General features: G+C 42.4%; 1 protein-coding gene across 3 annotated transcripts in view; it reads left to right on the top strand.

Moving 5' to 3' along the window:
- The window catches only part of STEAP4 (STEAP4 metalloreductase), a 29,768-nt gene extending 10,274 nt beyond the window's left edge, over window positions 1-19,494 (top strand). For all 3 annotated transcript variants that reach the window (XM_073334045.1, XM_073334046.1, XM_073334047.1), the window contains exons 2-5: window positions 12,254-12,711; window positions 14,538-15,065; window positions 15,742-15,906; window positions 18,325-19,494. In XM_073334045.1, coding sequence (XP_073190146.1) covers window positions 12,254-12,711; window positions 14,538-15,065; window positions 15,742-15,906; window positions 18,325-18,594 — 1,421 coding nt within the window. In that variant the 3' untranslated portion in view covers window positions 18,595-19,494. The remainder of the gene's footprint in view (window positions 1-12,253; window positions 12,712-14,537; window positions 15,066-15,741; window positions 15,907-18,324) is intronic.
- The last annotated feature ends 322 nt before the right edge of the window (window positions 19,495-19,816 follow it).

Genomic DNA, 19,816 nt, shown 5'->3' on the forward strand with positions numbered 1-19,816 from the left:
ATCAGTATGGGGCATTGTGGGACAGCTACTGGAGACCAGTAATAGTAAGCATAAGTAATACAGCGCTCACAGTGACACTGTGTTGACCTAACTACATTGACCCTGAGTCTACGCCGCCCACAGAGGTGGTGTTAAGTCAGCGTAATGGGGCAGTTACGTCAGCAGGAGCATCTGTCCTCTGGTGTCCGTGCCTTGTCATGGCAGGACAACTTGCGTGCTCTAATGATCCCCAGAGTCTGTGTCGGCGGGGGCTTTTTGCTCCTGGTAGGTTCAACCATGCCGGATTGGTCTGTGGGGGAGGGGCCAGACAAAACAGACACCGTTGTTCTCCAGGTTGGGGGTCAGGCATAGGGCTAACAACCCTGTCCCGTAAAAAACAAAATATGTTACGGAAACAGCAACAGAGAAATTAACCATTAATGTATGTGATGGCTTTCGGGAGTCAATGACCTGTATGACTGCCAGTGGTGAAAGCCAAAAGGAAGCCACTGGCATGAAGACTGAAGTGCTCAACACCAAGAGAAAAACGAAACTTGGTTTTTGGAACATACAGACAATGTACAAAGCAGGAAAGCTAGCTCAGGTCAGAGCAGAGATGAGATGCTACAGCTTACACATCCTGGGTGTCAGCGAGAGCAGATGGATGGGATCAGGAAGATTAACAGCAGCCTCGGGAGAAACTTTGCTGTTTTCTGGACGGGATGATGGACAACATCATGAGGGTGTTGCCATCCTTTTGAAGAAGGAAGTGGAGTATTCCCTGCTTGCATGGAAATCCATCAGCAGCAGAATTATGAGAGCCAGACTGAAAGAGAAACATAATAATATCACCCTGATTCAGTGTTATGCTCCAACAAATGACAGTGATGAAGACGTAAAGGACAAATTCTACCTTACACTACAGGCGGAGTTAGAGAGAGTACCACGCCATGACCTAACTATCACCATGGGAGACCTGAATGCCAAGGTCGGTAAGGACAACACAAACAACGACAGAGCAATGGGAAGACATGGGTGTGGCACTGTGAATGAAAACAGAGAAAGGGTTGTTGATTTCTGTAATATGAATGACCTAGTAATCGGTGGAACCCTATTTGAACATTGTGAAATTCACAAGCTGACATGGTGTTCTCCAATTGGCAGAGATAAGAACCAGATTGACCATATCATGATCAATGGCAAATGGCGACACTCACTGACAGATGTGAAAGTGAGAAGGGGTGCAGATGTTGGCAGCGACCACCACCTTGTGACAGCCTCCATCAAGCTAAAACTGAGAAGTGTGGGTCCACCAAACAAGGGACATAGATGTTATGATATAAATAAGCTAAAGTCCCTTGAAATACTGAAGGCCTCTGTTATGCAGTTAAAGAACAGGTTTCAAGCACTTGCAGACCTTGATGAAGAGGAGGGAAATGCAGATGAGGAGATCAACAAGAAGTGGGACAAAGTAACAGTAATTTATAAACAGAGCAATGAAGCCTGTTTAGGCTACAGGCAGGCGAGAAGGAAGGAGTGAATTACACTCAGCACATAGAACGCCACAGAAACCAGATGAGCCCTGAAGAAAAAAGTTTTAGACACAAAATCCCAGAAGCTAAAGGCCAAATACCATGAGCAGTATAGCAAGGCACACCGGGAGGTCAAACGCCTTGTGAGAGCAGACAAACTGCATTAAATTGATAATCTAGCAACACAAACAGAGGATGCAGCTGCTTGTGGTGAACAAGGAACCGTCTATAAAATGACGCGGCTTATCAGTGGTAAACGGCAGACACCAACAAACAATCTCATCAGGAACAAACAAGGACACCTACTAACAACCGAAAAAGAACAAGAAATGCACTGGACAGAGCCATTTCAAAGAATTGTTGAACAGGGAGCCACCTAAAGAGGAAGCAAACATCCAGGAGGCAGAAGAAGATCTTGATATCAACACAGACACTGCAACTAAGGAAGAGATCATTCAAGCCATCAAATGCTTAAAAAATGGGAAAGCTCCTGGCAAGGATAACTTGAATGCAGAATTGTTCAAGATAAATCCTAAATTAGCAGCATCTATCCTGGCCCCTCTATTTACATCAGTCTATGAAAGGGAAAAAGTGCCAGATGAGAGGACCAAAGGGGTTATAGTGAAAGAAAGAAGGAAGAAAGGAACTCAATGGATTGTAATAACTGGCATGGTATCACACTTTTATCTGTGCCAAGCAAAGTATTATGTAAGATCATAGTCCCAGCATATATCAGAGGCAGTTAATAATGTTCTCAGAAAAAAGAAAAGGAGTACTTGTGGCACCTTAGAGACTAACAAATGTATTTGAGCATAAGCTTTCGTGAGGTACACTTCACTTCATCGGATGCATTCAGTGGAAAATACAGCGGGGATATTTATATACATAGAGAACATGAAACAATGGGTGTTACCATACACACTGTAACGAGAGTGATCACTTAAGGTGAGATATTACCAGTAGGAGAGTGGGGCGGGGGGAGAACTTTTGTAGTGATAATCAAAGTGGGCCATTTCCAGCAGTTGACAGGAACGTCTGAGGAACGGTGGTGGGTGGAATAAACATGGGGAAATAGTTTTACTTTGTGTAATGACCCATCCACTCCCAGTCTCTATTCAAGCCTAAATTAATTGTATCCAGTTTGCAAATTAATTCCAATTCAGTAGTCTCTCGTTGGAGTCTGTTTCTGAAGTTTTTTTGTTGAAGAATTGCAACTTTTTGATCTGTAATCGAGTGACCAGAGAGATTGAAGTGTTCTCCAACTGGTTTTTGAATGTTATAATTCTTGACGTCTGATTTGTGTCCATTTATTCTTTTACATAGAGACTGTCCAGTTTGACCAATGTACATGGCAGACGGGCACTGCTGGCACATGATGGCATATATCACATTGGTAGATGTGCAGGTGAACGAGCCTCTGATAGTGTGGCTGATGTGATTAGGCCCTATGATGGTGTCCCCTGAATAGATATGTGGACACAGTTGCAATGGGCTTTGTTGCAAGGATAGTTTCCTGGATTAGTGGTTCTGTTGTGTGGTGTGTGGTTGCTGCTGAGTATTTGCTTCAGGTTGGGGAACTGTCTGTAAGCAAGGACTGGAATATCTCCCAAGATCTGTGAGAGTAATGGATCATCCTTCAGGATAGGTTGTAGATCCTTGATGATGCGTTGGAGAGGTTTTAGTTGGGGGCTGAATGTGGTGGCTAGTGGCATTCTGTTATTTTCTTTGTTGGGCCTGTCCTGTAGTAGGTGACTTCTGGGTACTCTTCTGGCTCTGTCAATCTGTTTCTTCACTTCAGCAGGTGGATATTGTAGTTGTAAGAAAAGAGCAAGCTGGTTTTCGGAAAGGGTGTGGATGCACAGACCAGATCTTCAGTTGGCTAGGACTCTATATTAGGAAGCAACCAACAACAACACTGCAGAGCAAAAAGCAGATAAGCAAATCATTAAATAACTTATATAAGGATTCTTTTCCAAAGAAGTCAATCTTTACCAAAAAAAGAAAGAAAATATTACGGTAGAAAAGCCAGATGTCGTGTATTGATAAATATTTCTTTGGCATTCATCCTATAGTATCTGAACACCTAAATAAAAAACTAAAAATAATTCTTGTATGTTTTCTCCCAAGCATTATGTACTGTCATCACATCACCAGACTAACATCACAGAACAAAGCTATGTTATGTTGCCATCTACTGGCTGAACAGAAATATAGTGGCTCTCTAAATAAAATTTACAAACCCAAATCCAAAAATCATGCAAAGTCACCATGGTTTGAAGTTTCATTACAAAAGGCAAATTCTCCAAGAAAGGCTCACAAACAGAGGCTAAAGATCCATAAGAACCTGAAGAGGAATCAACTGTATTTTTCCCCCTTCCTCTCCTGTAACAGGACTCAGGTCCACTTGTTTTTAGCTATTGCTGGGTGAGGGAAAGGCAGTGGCTTACAATCACTTCTTCTCACAACATCTGTTCTTGGTCTCCCCAAGAAAGTGATGGAAGCCTTTTCCTTTGGAACACTGAGAATTAGACATGCATAAAGATTCCATTTGCTGCTGTGGATGTCAGGGAACTGGCGGTGGCTCCCTGATTCTCTGTACTAGGGACTTGGAAGTTTCCACTCCTTTTGCACCAGAAGCAGACTGCGTTAGAAAATCTGTCTCAAATGCTGGAAACAATCCTATACTGGTAGAGAATTGGACTGTATAACATCATAGGTTCCGTTCACTGTCTTACATGAATCTGATTAATATTGTTTAAATCAAACTGATTCAGTTTTAGAACAGGATGAAAATGGAAAACCATTTTTAGTGAAAAAAATTAAAAAATTGAAGTCACCTGCATTCTGCAGGTTTAGAAAGATTTTTTTAAAAAATTTAAAAGATTTTGTTTGGAAAACTTCTATTTTCAATTTTTGGGGAGATTCTTCACACTTTCACTTCACACTATCCCTCTCTCCCTTCATTCCCTTTGGCCACTGAAAAAGGGAAGTGCAGGAGACAAAGGGTGAAAAGGAAAAAAACAAACTGAACACCTTCCCTGTGCCACACACACACTTACTTTTCATTTTCTAGTTTGTTTGGTTTTGGGGGAGCTGTGGAGAGTAATTGAAATTTTCTGAACAATTATTTTGAAACTTTAACTTCGTTCTCTTTTTTTCCCCTTCCCAAAACATTTTAAGGAAAGACACCAAGGGATATTTCACATTAAATTACTTTCCCTGGTGTTTTACAAATTATTTTCCTCTGAAGTTTCTCAGAGGAGGGGTGAGCAGACAAGTTACTGAATGACTGAATTGGAATAGGGGGATACATGTGTGTCTAGATTCCAGGAAACAAAAGATTAGATTCCTCTAACACCTGTAAAAGCACCAGCCCATGTAAACATAAGAGGAGTGTTTTTAGAACAAGTGAATTACATCTTCACATTCATTGTACAAATACGACAAATAGTTATAAGAGAGTGTGAAGCTTCCCAATACAGGGCACAATCCTGCAAAGTTTTGAACTCCCTCCTCAACTCCCAGAGCAGTGATTGGGAGACAAGTTCATTATATTAGTGTTCTTCTTGCTAAATGAATATTAACAGACATGAAATGCTGACTATTTTAAAATAGTAGGTAGTACACAAGCTTCCACCTTTCAGAAGACACTGAGCATCTCAGAGGATCAGGCCCTGGCTAACAGCATGAGAATCACTTTAAAATGTATCCAATGATTTTGCATCAAACGTAGACTGTAGAACAGTGATACTCAGACTGAGACTCGTGAGCCACAAGTGGCCCTTTAATGTGTCTGCTGCGGCTCTTGGCAGCACGTGATATTAAAATATTGTGTGATTTCATTATTAGCCAGTCTAAGTTATTAACCAATCAGGATGCTTATACTATATTGTTAATCATTGTAGTTGATAAAATAATAATACTTGGTCAGTCATTTTGTTGTGAGAATAAATGAAACAATGACTTCACGCTCCTGTGGCTCTTTTAGGTAATGTTGATCGCCAGTTTGGCTTGTGAATCACTGAGGTCGGAGTATCACTGCTGTAGAACCAGAACAGCATGATAGCTTATGCTACAAAGTAGTTATTTAGCATTAGGTCACAATGTAGCAGAATTCTCCGATAAAATATCTATAATTTAGTGCCCATTTTTATTTATTTATATATTTATAGATTGGTAATATATCTTAATGAATAACATTTAGAGGGAAGTAACTAAATCTATTTCCATGTGATTTTTTTTCATTGCTTCCCACTTTGCTGAATCTATTTCATAAGGCTGCAACTCATTTTAATTGAAAGAGTAATAAAATATGCATATATCCAAACCACACAACTCCAGAGTTGTTCAAAAGAAGGCTAAATTTAAAGTGCATATTAATTTTTTCTATACAAGTGGTAGGATGAAACCTGTGTCATTAACTGGATATTAATTATGGCTATTTTGAAAGATTCAGCATTAATATTCCCTTCAACACTAGTGTAAGACTTCATGTTCATCAGCACTTAGGTTTTTTTGTTTCTTTTTTTTAGCTAATTACAACAGAATCTACAAGCTCCAACGAAGATCAGAATCACATTGTGCAAGGTGCTGTGCACACATGCAGCACAAGACAGACCCTGCCTTTAAAATCTTACAGTCTAATAGACAAGACAGACAAAGGAAGTATTATTCCCATATGACAGCCTGGGAATTGAGGCACAGAGAGATTAAGTGACTCGGCCATGGTCACACAGGAAGTCTGTGACAGCGGCGAGAAGTCCTGGGGCTTGGTCCTAGAGGATACTGAGCATTCCGTCCCTCATCCAGGAAAGCACTTAAGCAAGGAACAATCAGTTGCATGCATACAAAATGGGAAATGGCTGCCTAGGAAGGAGTACTGCAGAAAGGGATCTGGGGGTCATAGTGGACCACAAGCTAAATATAAGTCAACAGTGTAACACTGTTGGGGGGAAAAGCGAACATCATTCTGGGATGTATTAACAGGAGTGTTGTAAGCAAGATATGAGAAGTAATTCTTCCACTTTACTCTGCGCTGATTAGACCTCAGCTGGAATACAGTGTCCAGTTCTGAGCACCACATTTCAGGAAAGATGTGGACAAATTGGAGAAAGTCCAGAGAAGAGCAGCAAACACGATTAAAGGTCGAGAAAACATGTCCTATGAGGGAAGATTGAAAAAATTGGGTTTGCTTAGTCTGGAAAAGAGGAGACTGAGAGGGGACATGATAACAGTTTTCAAGTACATAAAAGATTGCTTCATGGAGGAGGGAGAAGAATTGTTCTTCTTAACCTCTGAGGATAGGACAAGAGGCAATGAGCTTAAATTGCAGCAACAGAGGTTTAGGATGGATATTAGGAAAAACTTCCTAACTGTCAGGATCATTAACACTGGAATAAATGGCCTAGGGAGGTTGTGGAATCTCCATCATTGGAGATTTTTAAGAGCAGGTTAGGCAAACACCTGTCAGGAATGGTCTAGATCAGTGTTTCCGAAACTTGTTCCGCCGCTTGTTCAGGGAAAGCCCCTGGTGGGCCAGGCCGGTTTGTTTACCTGCCGCGTCCGCAGGTTCAGCCGATCATGGCTCCCACTGGCTGTGGTTCGCCGCTCCAGGCCAATGGGGGCTGCAGAAATCGGTAGCCGGTACTTCCCTCAGCCCATGCCGCTTCCTGCAGCCCCCATTGGCCTGCAGCGGCAAACCGCAGCCAGTGGGAGCCACGATCGGCCGAACCTGCGGACGCAGCAGGTAAACAAACCGTCCCATCCTGCCAGGGGCTTTCCCTGAACAAGCGGTGTCTCAAGTTTGGGAAACACTGGTATAGATAATACTTAGTACTGCCACGAGTGCAGAGGACTGGACTAGATGACCTCTCAAGGTCCCTTCCAGTCCTATAATTCTATGATACTATATGCTCAACTTTAATCATGTGAATTGTCCCATTAAGTCATGCTTAAAGCAAAGCATATGCCTAAAGCTGTTCTCAACACCTTATGGGATTGAACCCTGAGCCGCAAGGCGATATAGATGTTATTCTTCATGTAGAGTCCTTGATATTGATGTTGTATTAAAATACATCAGCTGATGTAGTAAAGTATATTAGTAGGGATTACAGCTAAAGCTGAGGGAAACTCACTAGGTCTTTTGGTCATGACGCTTGTTAGTTTTGATTTTCACACATTCATACTGATTGAGTTGCACTCTGAGTTTTAATTTTGAACCAAATGTGCACAGGAAAGCCAAAACTCAGAACAAAATCAGCATTGCCTGTAGGTTTCTGAGGTTTTGAGATACCCAGATGAACCACCCTGTGAACTTATCACAGAAGACTCATTACAAATCATAAACCCAGAGGTGAAAGTAGGCCGGTGCGGGCCAGTACGGCATACTGGTAAGAAGTGGCCACCGGTACCGGGCCGCAGCAGTGCTTTAACATTGCTGCTCCTTCTCCCCCTCCCCTCCCAGGGCCACCGACGGGTAGGCACCCTACCGGCAGGGCCACCGACAGGGCGTGAGGGGAGCAAAAGGGGCAGCTGCCCCAGGGCCCGGCTATTTAAAAGGGCCAGGGACTCTCAGCTGCCACTATTGTGGCAGTGGCCAGAGCCCCGGGCCCTTTAAATCATCACCGGAGCCCCAGGCAGCATGGGCCAGGCAGCGTGAAAGGGCTGGATGGGGGAGGCTGACCTCAGCCCCACCCCTTCCACCTGAGGCCCCGCCCCTTCCGGGGGCCTGGAGCCGGGCCCCTGTACTGGTAAGTAATTTATCTTACTTTCACCCTTACATAAACCTTAGTCTAGAAAAAAAAATCGGGCCAATTCAGCAACAGCTGGAAATTTTACTGAATTTTGCCAAAAAGCTTGGGGGAATAGTAGGACTGAAAAGGGGTTAGATGGAAGTCAACTCATTTCATTTCCATATTTGTTCTTTTAACTAGGCAAGTTACAGATGGCTTGTAGCTTCAAAGCCAACTTTTTCCATATCACTTAGTACAGTGCTGTATTCTTGGATTATGTCTTGCAGGAACAAATGTTAAACTACACAAAGTTACCAAACAAGATTTTACAATGTATGATATTTATGAAGACATTAACTACTGACTAATTTATCTCTGGTATTTGTGTGCCATCAAATCACTAAGGTGATAATCATAAGCACTGTCATTTTTCATTATGTCTGACACCCAGTACTTCCTAACAAAAAAAGCTGAATTCTCCTTACTTTATTCATGCAAGTGGTCTCACCGCATGAAATGGGACTAGTTGTGAGAGTGAAGCAAGGGGATTTTGGCCTATCAGCTCTAAGGACCCAATCCTACAAGGTACTGAGCAACTTCAATTTCAGCTTTACTAGGAACTGAAGATGCTCAGAACCTTATAGGAGGCTGTCAGCACCTACTTGGATAGGGCCCTAAATAGTAAAGCAAAGGGAAAAAAATTCTTTTGCAGACTTCCTCCTAGGAAAGAGGAATGGAGCGTTCTAGAAAGGGATGAAAGAGAAAAGAGCCCAGTGTGCTATAGAGCAAGGGTGCCTAACCTGAGCCTGAGAAGGAGCCAGAATTTACCAATGAACATTGCCAAAGAGCCACAGTAATACGTCATCAGCTCCCCCCCCCCCATCAGCGCCTCCCCTTCCCTCCGTGCACCTCCCAATCAGCTGTTTCATGGCATGCAGGAGGCTCTGCAGGGGGAGGGCGGAGGAACGAGAGCATGGCAGGCTCAGGAGAGGGAGTAGGAAGGGGTGGAGCGGGGGCAGGGCCTGTTGCAGAGCCAGGGGTTGAGCAGTGAGCACCCCCTGGCACATTGAAAGTTGGCGCCTGTAGCTCCAGCCCCGGAGTCGGTGCCTATACAAGGAGCCGCATATTAACTCGTGAAGAGCCGCATGTGGCTCCGGAGCCACAGGTTGGCCACCCCTGCTATAGAGGAAAAGATACACAGACAGCCTTCTTTAAAGGCGTTTTTGGGACCGGAGCCTGCCGCCACTGAAGTCAAAGACAGAATGCCCATTGACTTCATTAGGAACAGGATGGGCCCTGAAATACAGTCATTTAATCATCATTGCTCTCTGACACAAGCCAGTGCAATATTTATAAGCCTATAAATACCTCTTATACTTTCGGCTCCTACAAACCAGTTTATTACCACTATACTATGCCATAGCCAGCCCAAGTGTGATTACTGTCACCCTGAAGAGTTGTAAAAGACTATGTTATCTGTCCTTTGTTTCAGGTGTGGGTGAATTCAGTTATGTAATCTCTCCTACTCCAGTTCTCAAGAATCATATGGCAAGGCCTACATGAGGAACATTTAGTTTTGAGAGTGCTTGGCCTGTAATTGGAGGCATATAAACAGAAAACAATATTTAAGGTCTCTAGAGGTCAGAACATTGCTTGCTGGATCATTTGGGCAAGTGCTTAGCCCCAAACAATCATCAGCAAATTAAATGTTTGGTATTCTATTTTAAAGAACACTGGAGACACTTTGTAGATTTGTTTCTTATTGCTGTAGCTTTCATTAAATAAAATGTTTATAATATTAATTAATTCTGCATGTCACAAAGAAACAGCCATTTGATTTCCATTCAAATCTCAGTTAGGAAAGGGCATGACTGCCACACAGTTCATTCAGTGCCACCTTTCTGACTTCTTACGGTTGGAGACTCTGGAAGATTTGAGTGGGATACTGCCATATTTCAAACAAAGTTGATCATCCATTTTATAGTACAGAATATGTTAAAAAAGGAATGTTGCATTTACTATATAGTGGCTTAGAGCAATTAATCAGTATTACACATGCTGCTATTCTGCTTTGAAATATAAGAATATCCACAAGAGGGAATTCTACAGCCTTCCTCCCCTTTGAGTCTCTGTAAAGGGGTTCACTCATCACAGTTGCACTTCCTTAGCAGTATCTGGGAATTAGCTTTCACCCTGTCTTGTACCCCCTTCTGCTAGTTGCTCATACTGTGGCCCCTCTTTCTCTCTGTGCCTCAGGGTATTCCCTCTTTGTGACTTGTCCCTCCAGCCAGGTCACTATATAGTCCTCCCCTTTCAAGGTAACAAAGTCCCATCAGACAAGCTGTCCAAGTGCCACCTCAGACAGACAGTCTTCCGTTTCACATCGCCAGGTCCTGTGCCACCTTCCCAGTGGCCAGTAGGGAAACCCAGGCCATCCTTCTACACTGGGTTCCAGCTCAGGAACCCCATAACGAGCAGTCACAGTCTGTGCAATCCCACTAATTTCTGCTGTTTCCCTGGGCTTCTTCTAACCCAGCCTCTCTCAGGCTTTCTTCCTCGTAACTTCTCTGGGTAGACCCTTCTTTCAGGGCTAGGATCAAGGGCCTATTCTCCTCCCTGGATGTCCTCTTCACCACCTCTCTGTACCCAGAGAGTAACTGAAGACTCCCTCCCTTTAGCCCTCTTCTGCTCTCATCTTCCTGGCTTTATGCTAACCAGCCTGCTCCTGCCCAGCTGGGCTTCATGATCCGTTAAGCCTGGCTCTCCCTCCAGGTGCACCCAGGTACCATAACTGACCTCTCAGGCTCACATTAACCCTTTCAGGGCCTGTGGGTTACACACCACATCACAGTCTCTGAGGACATCAGCAAACCCAACAGAGAGTGATTTTTAAACATGTCCAAAGGAAGTACAATGTAGTATCACATGACAGAGCATACAAATACTAGCTTCTTAGAACTTTCCACTTATGGGTCCTTTTGAATAGGTTTCCTTTGTGAAATATGTATAGATACGTAGAGAAAGGGTGGTGGTGTGTTAGGACACTACCAGGGACTCAGGAGACCTGGCGTCAATTCCCTGCACAGCCACAGTCTTCTTGCATGACCTTGGGCAATTCACTTAGTCTCTCTGTGCTTCAGTCCACCGTCAGTAAAATGAGAATAATAGTCCTTTCCTATCTCACAGATGTGTTGAGAGGCTACATAGACTGTAAGCTCTTTAGGGCAAGGACTGTCTTTTTGTCCTGTATTTGTAGAACATCTAACACAGTGGGGTCCTGGTCACTGGGGATCCTAGGTGATACCACAATGCAAATAAAGAATAAAGATAAAAAAGATTGTGAGGCACTTAGATATTACAGTGAAGTGGGTCATATAAATACCTACTAGATCAATATTTATACATTGCTTATAATAGAATTATTATAAGTAAAGGAAATACACTCTAATAGCCTAGTACCTCAGTAGTCCCTTCTCCGGGGGTTCTTTCCTAATCAAACACTTTGGCACTGAAGAGCAATAACAATAAAACACTGAGTAGGGGAGGGGAGCTCCCAGCTTGCTCCTTTTGTAATGTCTCTTCTTTGAGTTTTCCTGCAAAGAGCCTCCAGGTTCTGATTTCTGTTGGTACGTTCCCCTTTAACTAGTTTCTGGCAACAAAGTAAGCAGAAATGACCCAGAAACGTGGGGCAAATACTATTCCTTCCTCTCTCTGTATCCTGCCCTCTCTCCCCCTTTTCCCCTCAGAGAAGAGAACTGAAACAGTTCTTCCGCATCTAGGGTCTGCTGGGGGGCAAGGTAGGGCGCTATAAGCCCATGAAAGAAATTAACTTTACTTTTCTTTATAAAACGGCACAGTAAGTCCTCTGACAATGTGTGTTATTGTTAGACTGTCCTGTTAAATAGTCCAAGAAACAAAGAGAACTCTAATATACATTTTGGTATAATCAAAGCACCATGCTAGTTTGTCCTTTTCAAAGTATTCCTGTTTTTCCCTATTACTGTTTTTTAGATATGGAGAAAAATTCTTCCAACATGATCCCTCTTGCTGAAAACTCTCCTAATAAACAAGAGACTGTGTGTATTTTTGGAACAGGAGATTTTGGAAGATCTCTGGGGTATAAAATGCTCCAGTGTGGCTACTCAATAGTGTTTGGAAGCCGAAATCCACAGACTTCCAGTCTGATTCCCAAAGGCACAGAGGTGCTGAGCCATGGAGAGGCTGCTCAGAAGGCTGACATTATTATTGTAGCAATTCAGAGACAACATTACAACTTTCTCACAGACTTAACTGAAGTTCTCCATGGAAAAGTATTGGTGGATGTAAGCAACAACCTCAAAATAAACCAATATCCTGAATCCAATGCAGAATACCTTGCTCAACTGGTGCCAGGCGCTAAGGTAGTGAAAGCATTTAACACCGTGTCAGCATGGGCCTTGCAGTCAGGCACGTTGGATGCAAGCAGACAGGTAAGATGAAAAAATAAGAGCTTCTTGTAAATTATATCATATGGCAATTTCTGAACAAAACAGCAAAATACATATAAATAATAGAGAAAAGTATCAGACAAGGTTCAGGTGCAACTTTCATTATGATCCCCTGTGTTCAGTCAAATAACTAAGCCAAAAAATCCTTTCATGCTCAAATATGATGGTTTGATCTTAGCCTAGAAATAAATCTCTATCCCCAACATTTAAAAAATTGATTTTCCCTGCCTTTTGATCGTTAAGCACATGTCCCCGACCCTCAAACCACAGGAAGATGTTAACAGAGATCAAAGAAGGGAACAACTGTTATGTATCTACAGTGTTGGGAGGATTTTAAAATCATCTAAAATGTTAGTAAGTTACAAAAGAGGAATGTTAAAAAGAGGGAGAAGACCAGGATGAAATGAGGGTTGTAGGAAGCTGAAGATGGAAAAGACTAAGGAAAGGAATTGAGAAGAAAGAACCAAAGAATCAAGAGAAGAGGGAAAGAAGAGAGGAAGAAGCATAATGAGGGCACTTGGACAATGCAGGAGGAGAACTGAGACAGAAAGGAATGTAGGGTGGAGAGGAAATATCAAGTTGTATAAATCACACTTCCATTCTGGTTACTTTCAGGTAGTGGATAAGCGTGGAAGCAGATATGTCCCTTCCCACAGAGTTCAGAAACAAGGCTGGACTTATCCGGAGTTTAGACGTTTTGAGGGGAGGGGCAGGGGGCAAGAAGGGCATGGAGATTCTGATACTTAGGCAGCTTGGGATGGCTGGAGGAACTATGGAGTTTGTTAGCCATCTTCATGGTTCTCTGATCCTTGGTCCACTGTGTGCTGGGGTAGGCCTGAGAAGCAGCTTATTGGAACATCAGGGGTTACTTTAAGCTGCTCCAGGTGCAACTGTTCCCAAGGGACTGCTCTGGCAGCCAGAAACCATCAGAATTCCCTTACGCCATGTGCTGCCTCAACTGGTCACTTAAGCCATCATTAAACCTGCTTCGTACTGCCAGGGTAGAGCCAAGGATCTGGTGCCTTGTACTCCTGTCCAGGCTTATCTCTGCACAGATGTAGCTCCCTTCAAACTGCACTATGGTCAGAAGCTCCAAAAATCCCCATTATTGTGGATCTGAATGAGAGCAGATTGCCTTTTTTCTCCAGACTCCAAGATGAGTACTGTCTTTCCCAAAACACCCCCCGCCCATCCCTTCTGGCTGTCCTGTGCACATGATAATTGGCTGGTGAGGGTACGCTTTTCTATTACCCTGCATACCCATATGAGAAAGGCTCCCTCTACATTGTTCTCAGAATCCTTGAAAAGAAATATTTATTTTAATGACAGGTGATCTATATTCCTATTACCTGTATCCTGATTGCTCTGGGCCCCTTGGGAATCACTGCTTTATATGTGTGGGGCAAAAGTGGAAGATTGTGACCATTTGTATAAAATCCTAGAGAACCCTATGCCAGTAAGATGCAATTGTGTTTACAAATTGCTTGACAAAGTTGTCTTCCAAAGCATGTGCTAAAATCCAACAGTTCTAGCTAAATATCATTAAGTATTATATTTTGCTATTTTCATATATATGATTGTTTCACTTTAAACCTCCCACCTCCCCAATGAAAAGGTTTTACCTCTGATTCCGATTCTCAGTAGCAGAATGTTATCGTTTGACCCTTGCATCAAAGACTAGCAAGAAAGCCAATGATTTCTAGAAAGTTTGGAAATACAGTCAACTTAAAGGTCTTATTTTACAGGTCAATAGTAAAAAAGTCTGTCCCAAACATATGTCAAAATAAAGCCCATTCTTTTTGTTGCAGGTGTTTGTCTGTGGAGATGACAACAAAGCCAAACAAATGGTGATGGATATTGTTCGGACTCTTGGTCTTACACCATTGGATCAAGGCTCTCTCTTGGCAGCCAAAGAGATAGAAAATTACCCCCTGCAGCTCTTTCCAATGTGGAAGTTTCCCATCTACTTGGCTATTGGCCTAAGTGCATTTTTTTTCTTCTACAGTTTGATCCGTGATGTAATCTACCCCTACATATATGAAAACAAAGACTTATCATTTTTTATTGCAATTTCCATTCCAAATCGGGTCTGCCCCATAGTGGCACTCATCCTTCTTGCTTTGGTTTACCTTCCTGGCATAATTGCTGCAATTCTCCAGTTACACAGAGGTACAAAATACAGTCGTTTCCCAGAATGGCTAGACAAATGGATGCTCTGTAGAAAACAGCTTGGATTAGTAGCCTTGGTTTTTGCTTTTCTACATGTTTTGTATACTCTTGTTATCCCTATTCGCTATTATGTAAGATGGAGATTAAATGTTTACGTCATATCTCAGGTAAGTTTCTGTTCATTTCTCCCCGCAACCCATGTATGCTACTATTTTGTAGGTTGAGTTTCAGAATTTCATGTCAAAAGTCATATTTGTATTGATTTTATGCTAGTGAATTTCTTTGTATCTTTGGTGTTTCCTCTAGGCATCTGTATTTCCAAAGATCACTGGTGCTGTGGTTAAATGGGGGACTTCTGATCTCAATCCTCCTTCTGGCTAGTGTAGTGATTAACAACAGGTGCAGAAAAATATTAATTATAAATAATTTTGAGGTACATGTTCCATATTTCTGCATATCCCTTTGAGAGTGGCACATTTACTGACATTCAGAAAGTCATGCCTTATTTTTAAAAATAACCATATTCCCTCAATCATCAATAGGTCTATCAAAATGTACTGTTCACATTACAAAGCTATATTAATGCTACACTAAGGCTGTATGCAACACTGTATCTGCTGCCTCTGAGTGGCACATGCTATGGAAGGCCCTGCATGCTGGCAGTTCAGGACCCCACTCTGTTCATGAGACAATCTGGTCTGCTGTTTCAGATTCTTTTAATCTATTTACAAAAAGCCTTTTCAGTTCACCTTAAAGAAACCTCATGTTAAAAGGCATTTTTCTGTCCATTGGAGCTGCAGCTACTGTACTATTAAAGTATATGTGATTTTTTTTCTTCTTCAGATAAAGGACAACAGAACAAATCCATTTAACAACACTACGGGCTGGATTAGTGACTCTTACTTGGCTTTAGGCATCCTGGGATTTTTTCTGTTTATCTTGCTGGGAATAACTTCCTTGCCCTCTGTCAGCAACAGCGTCAACTGGAGAGAATTTCGATTTGTACAGGTGAGAAATATACCTTCTTTCAACTAAAAAACTAAGTTCATGTCCTTTCTCTCTGCTGCATTCCCTGCACTCTGCTGTCAACTTTTGTGTTTCCGTGGTAGCTCATGATGGTGGCATTGCGGCCGCCACCTACATAAAGTAAAATTAGGAAAACTGAACTTCCAAACAACAAATGAGAAGGTGCAATGACAAATGTGTTGCTTTCAGAAGATGGTTGTACAAAACAGAGTGATCAGTTACATCGAGTAAACCCCAGAAATATTCAGCCACTGATTAAAAACCCATGTTCTTTCACTAATGATTTTGACTCATGAAGTATTTACTCCATGTTGAAATTTCAGTTAACATTAGTCTGGAAATTCACTGTGTTGAATAAATTGACAGTTATTGTCACTGTGAAGTGCCAACAATATTCAGGCAACATACAAGCAACTATACCATCACTTTTTGCCATTTCATAAAAGAAAAGTCAATATTAACAATCCATTTTCCCCTCTCAACACTGGAAAAATGTGGTGATTTTCTAAGTGATTGTCATAAAATGATGCACTCTATCTGGCAGGAGGTAGCTTTTCTTTAGACTCTCCCTATAAGCCACCCAGCCTTCCCCCCGTCTTTGTGAGATCATAAGCATCTCTTAAAAGGAATTGGGCAAAACATGCCCCATCCCCCAGAACAATCAGAACTATTAGCCAAAAATATGTTTATGTGGGTGAGGGTGAGAGAGTTAGCTCGGATTTCATCGCCGCATTTACCTCATTTTCAAACATAGCAATTGGACATCGTTCAGAGGTCCCAGGGTTTGAAAATCAGGACATACATATTTGTAGCAGTACTGATGCTATTGTGCATCAGTAAAGGAATGGAGTGTATGATTAAAAGGGTATTGTTCCTTTAAGGGGACAGGCTGGAGACTAAAGCCTGGGAATAATCAAAGAGGCCCTGGCAGGGCTGAGTTCTATAAAAGGAACGGGAAGCAGGGAAGCACGGGAGAAGTAGATGTCAGGTAGGCTGATGTGAATGACAGTTGCTCTCATAGGCACTAGGAGACAGACCTGGAACTGATTCAGAGACTTGGGTATGGACTTTAAGTTTGGGCAGCTTGAACCAGGGCTCTACCAGCTGTTTGTTGTAATGGTTCCTGGGCTGAAGCCTGTTTAAAAGGGGAGATGGTATTTTGTTTAAAAAAAAAATTTGCTTCTTCTTTCCTGGGCTGTTAAACTGAAATCTATGGCTGCTCCGCTTGGGGCAATCAAGGTGGGGCACTCCAGCAGCGTCATGCTGGGCTGCAAGGGGGTGCTCCTTGACTGCCTGCACCTTTATCGCATCCTAGTCAGATGAGAAGTTTATGCTCCATTTATGGAAAAAAAATTAAGGCTACAAAATGGCTTTAATCTATAAACTGTAAAATGGTTGGTCCACTGAGGTGGTCAGTGACGGAGAACTTTTTGCAGCACAAAGTATCAACATTTAATTCGGTATAGTGCCATCAAGTGCCAGTCTTAGCCAGGCTGAAATTGCCCCTGCTCATGTGTACTTGTTCTGTCTGCCTCCTCTTCAGCCCCTTTATGTCTCTGCTCCATCTTTGACCCGTTCCCTCTCTCTGTGTTTGAATTCTCTTGTAAGTCTGTCAATGGCACTCATCTGGCACTCAACCGCATCATCTGCCCCTACTGCTCACTCGTCCTGACACTGCTTGTCCCACCTACAAAGATGTGGGCTGTCCACACTGCTAGACCTACTTCACCAGATATCAGAGAGCCAGTGGGGCATGTCGCAGTTTGTTTGGCTGTGTTAGCAGCCATCCCTGCTGCTACAAATCCTGCCTCCCCACTCGTGTTGGACACCTATAGGGAGCCTGCCTTTCCTCTAGTGAGTCACCTGTTCTAAGGTCCAGCTCATGTGCAAGCAAACTGGTAAACTCATGGCACATGATATCATGTGGGTATAAATAGTACAACCCTGGTGACAGTGCAACACTGATTACTGTTAGCACTTGGTTCATAGGAAGCATTGCAGCACTGGTTGGCTTCAATGCACCCATTCTGGGTAACGGGGGGGGAAAGTCTCCTATCAAGGAAGCTTTGGTGAAGAAACCTGAATGATATGAAAACTCTTGTTGGATTATCATTATGGCCTCTAAAGAGCTAGGGCCTCTGGATTCATTTTCACCAATTTTCATGAAAATTACAACCAGCTGGACCTAGGTGTGACCTGGCAAAAATTATCAGAATTGCCAAGCAAACATTTTGAGAAGTAAAAAGCTTTGGTTAAGAATATAAAGCAATTTCACCTAAACAGTCTCAGTTCAGTCCCAATTTTGGTTATATCCCAATAGTTATATAGTTTGTAAATAGCATTTACTGTAAAGTTTACTTTACAATCTTAACTGATGCTCTTTTTTTCCCCTCCCAATAGTCCAAACTGGGATACCTGACACTGATTTTGTGCACTGCACATACGCTGGTCTACGGTGGGAAGAGATTCTTGAACCCTTCAATGTATAGATGGTATCTTCCTGCAGCATATATGCTTTCTCTCATTGTTCCTTGCATCGTCCTGGCCGTTAAATTTGTTCTGATATTCCCATGTATAGAACGACCACTCACACAAATTCGACAGGGCTGGGAGAGGAACTCCAAAGGTTCAAAACAAGCAAATTACAATGATAGCAAGTCAGCAGTATAATCACTTAGTAAACACCCAATCTGTATATCATTGCAATGTCTCAAAAACTTAAATTTTATATTAATGTCCTATCCCAGTTTTACATGCAGGAAAAGGCAAAAAGGAGGAAACTTTGCCAGGTCTGAGCAATTTATTGATATAAAAAATGACATAGGTCCAATCTTAAACACAAATAAAGCCAGAAGCCACTGGGAATGCTCTGTGACCCATGAGCTGGCTTCATCTCCCTCTCATTTCACTTTATAAACTCACTGCTTGTCTGCCCCTTCCCACTCGCCTGGAGTCAAGACAGGAGGAAGAAACTGCCTGATTTCCCTCCTTTTATTAGTATGGAATCCCACTCTGGATATGGCACCACCAGTTGTTAGACTGGCCCTGCCTGGACCATGGGCAAAGAGGAGCTCAGCTCTTTGATGGCTTTGCTTTCTCTCCATTAACCTCTGTTTCAGGAGAGGTCCTTAGCTACACGCCATGTATACCTTAAAGATAGCTGGCCAAGATTTGTTTGGTTTGTGTACAGAAATTTTACTGTTGGAAGTGGGTGGGCCAGTGGTCCTTGCTACACTGGACTACTGCAAACTCAGGCATCAGGCTGCTGGGAAGCGGGGAAAAGAGAGACTTTTCAAAATCATGGATAAGGAAAGTGGTGTCAGGAAAAGACAGACCTTGGTTATGGTGGTTACAAATGTGTGATTCTCCATGAAGAGTGACCAGTGATTGAGATTGTGATTATGCTGCATTCTCAAGTTAAATCAATTCGTCATTTTGCTTAATATGAATTTGTGGCCAGATTTGTTTAGTCTATGCTTATAATGAGTTATAATCTCTGGTGTAATATGCTGATTTATTGGAATTTTTTGTTATAAGTTCAATAAAGAGGAGGTCTTTTGCTTTCCAAAATCCTGGGGTTCAATATGACCAAGTGTTGCTCAGCAGCAGTTATATTGTGCATATTTCAGTGACAATGAAGAAAATCCTCAAAATAATTGATTTCTGAGAGTAATTTTGGAGATCTTGCAACACAGAAGGACTGTAAATGCTCTATAGATGTATGCTTAGCCACCAAGTCACCTGTGTGTGACAATGCTGCTGATAAACAGGGAGCAGATGGTGAATGATGACTTGGTACTAGAATTGAGGTGACTAGAGAAACCACCAGACCTCTTTGCACTGGGAGGGGAAAGAAAAGAATGAATAATGGGTTTTAACAGGAACAGACTTG

The sequence above is a fragment of the Lepidochelys kempii genome, chromosome 2 (genome assembly GCF_965140265.1).
Source record: "Lepidochelys kempii isolate rLepKem1 chromosome 2, rLepKem1.hap2, whole genome shotgun sequence".
NCBI classification, from domain to species: domain Eukaryota; kingdom Metazoa; phylum Chordata; order Testudines; family Cheloniidae; genus Lepidochelys; species Lepidochelys kempii.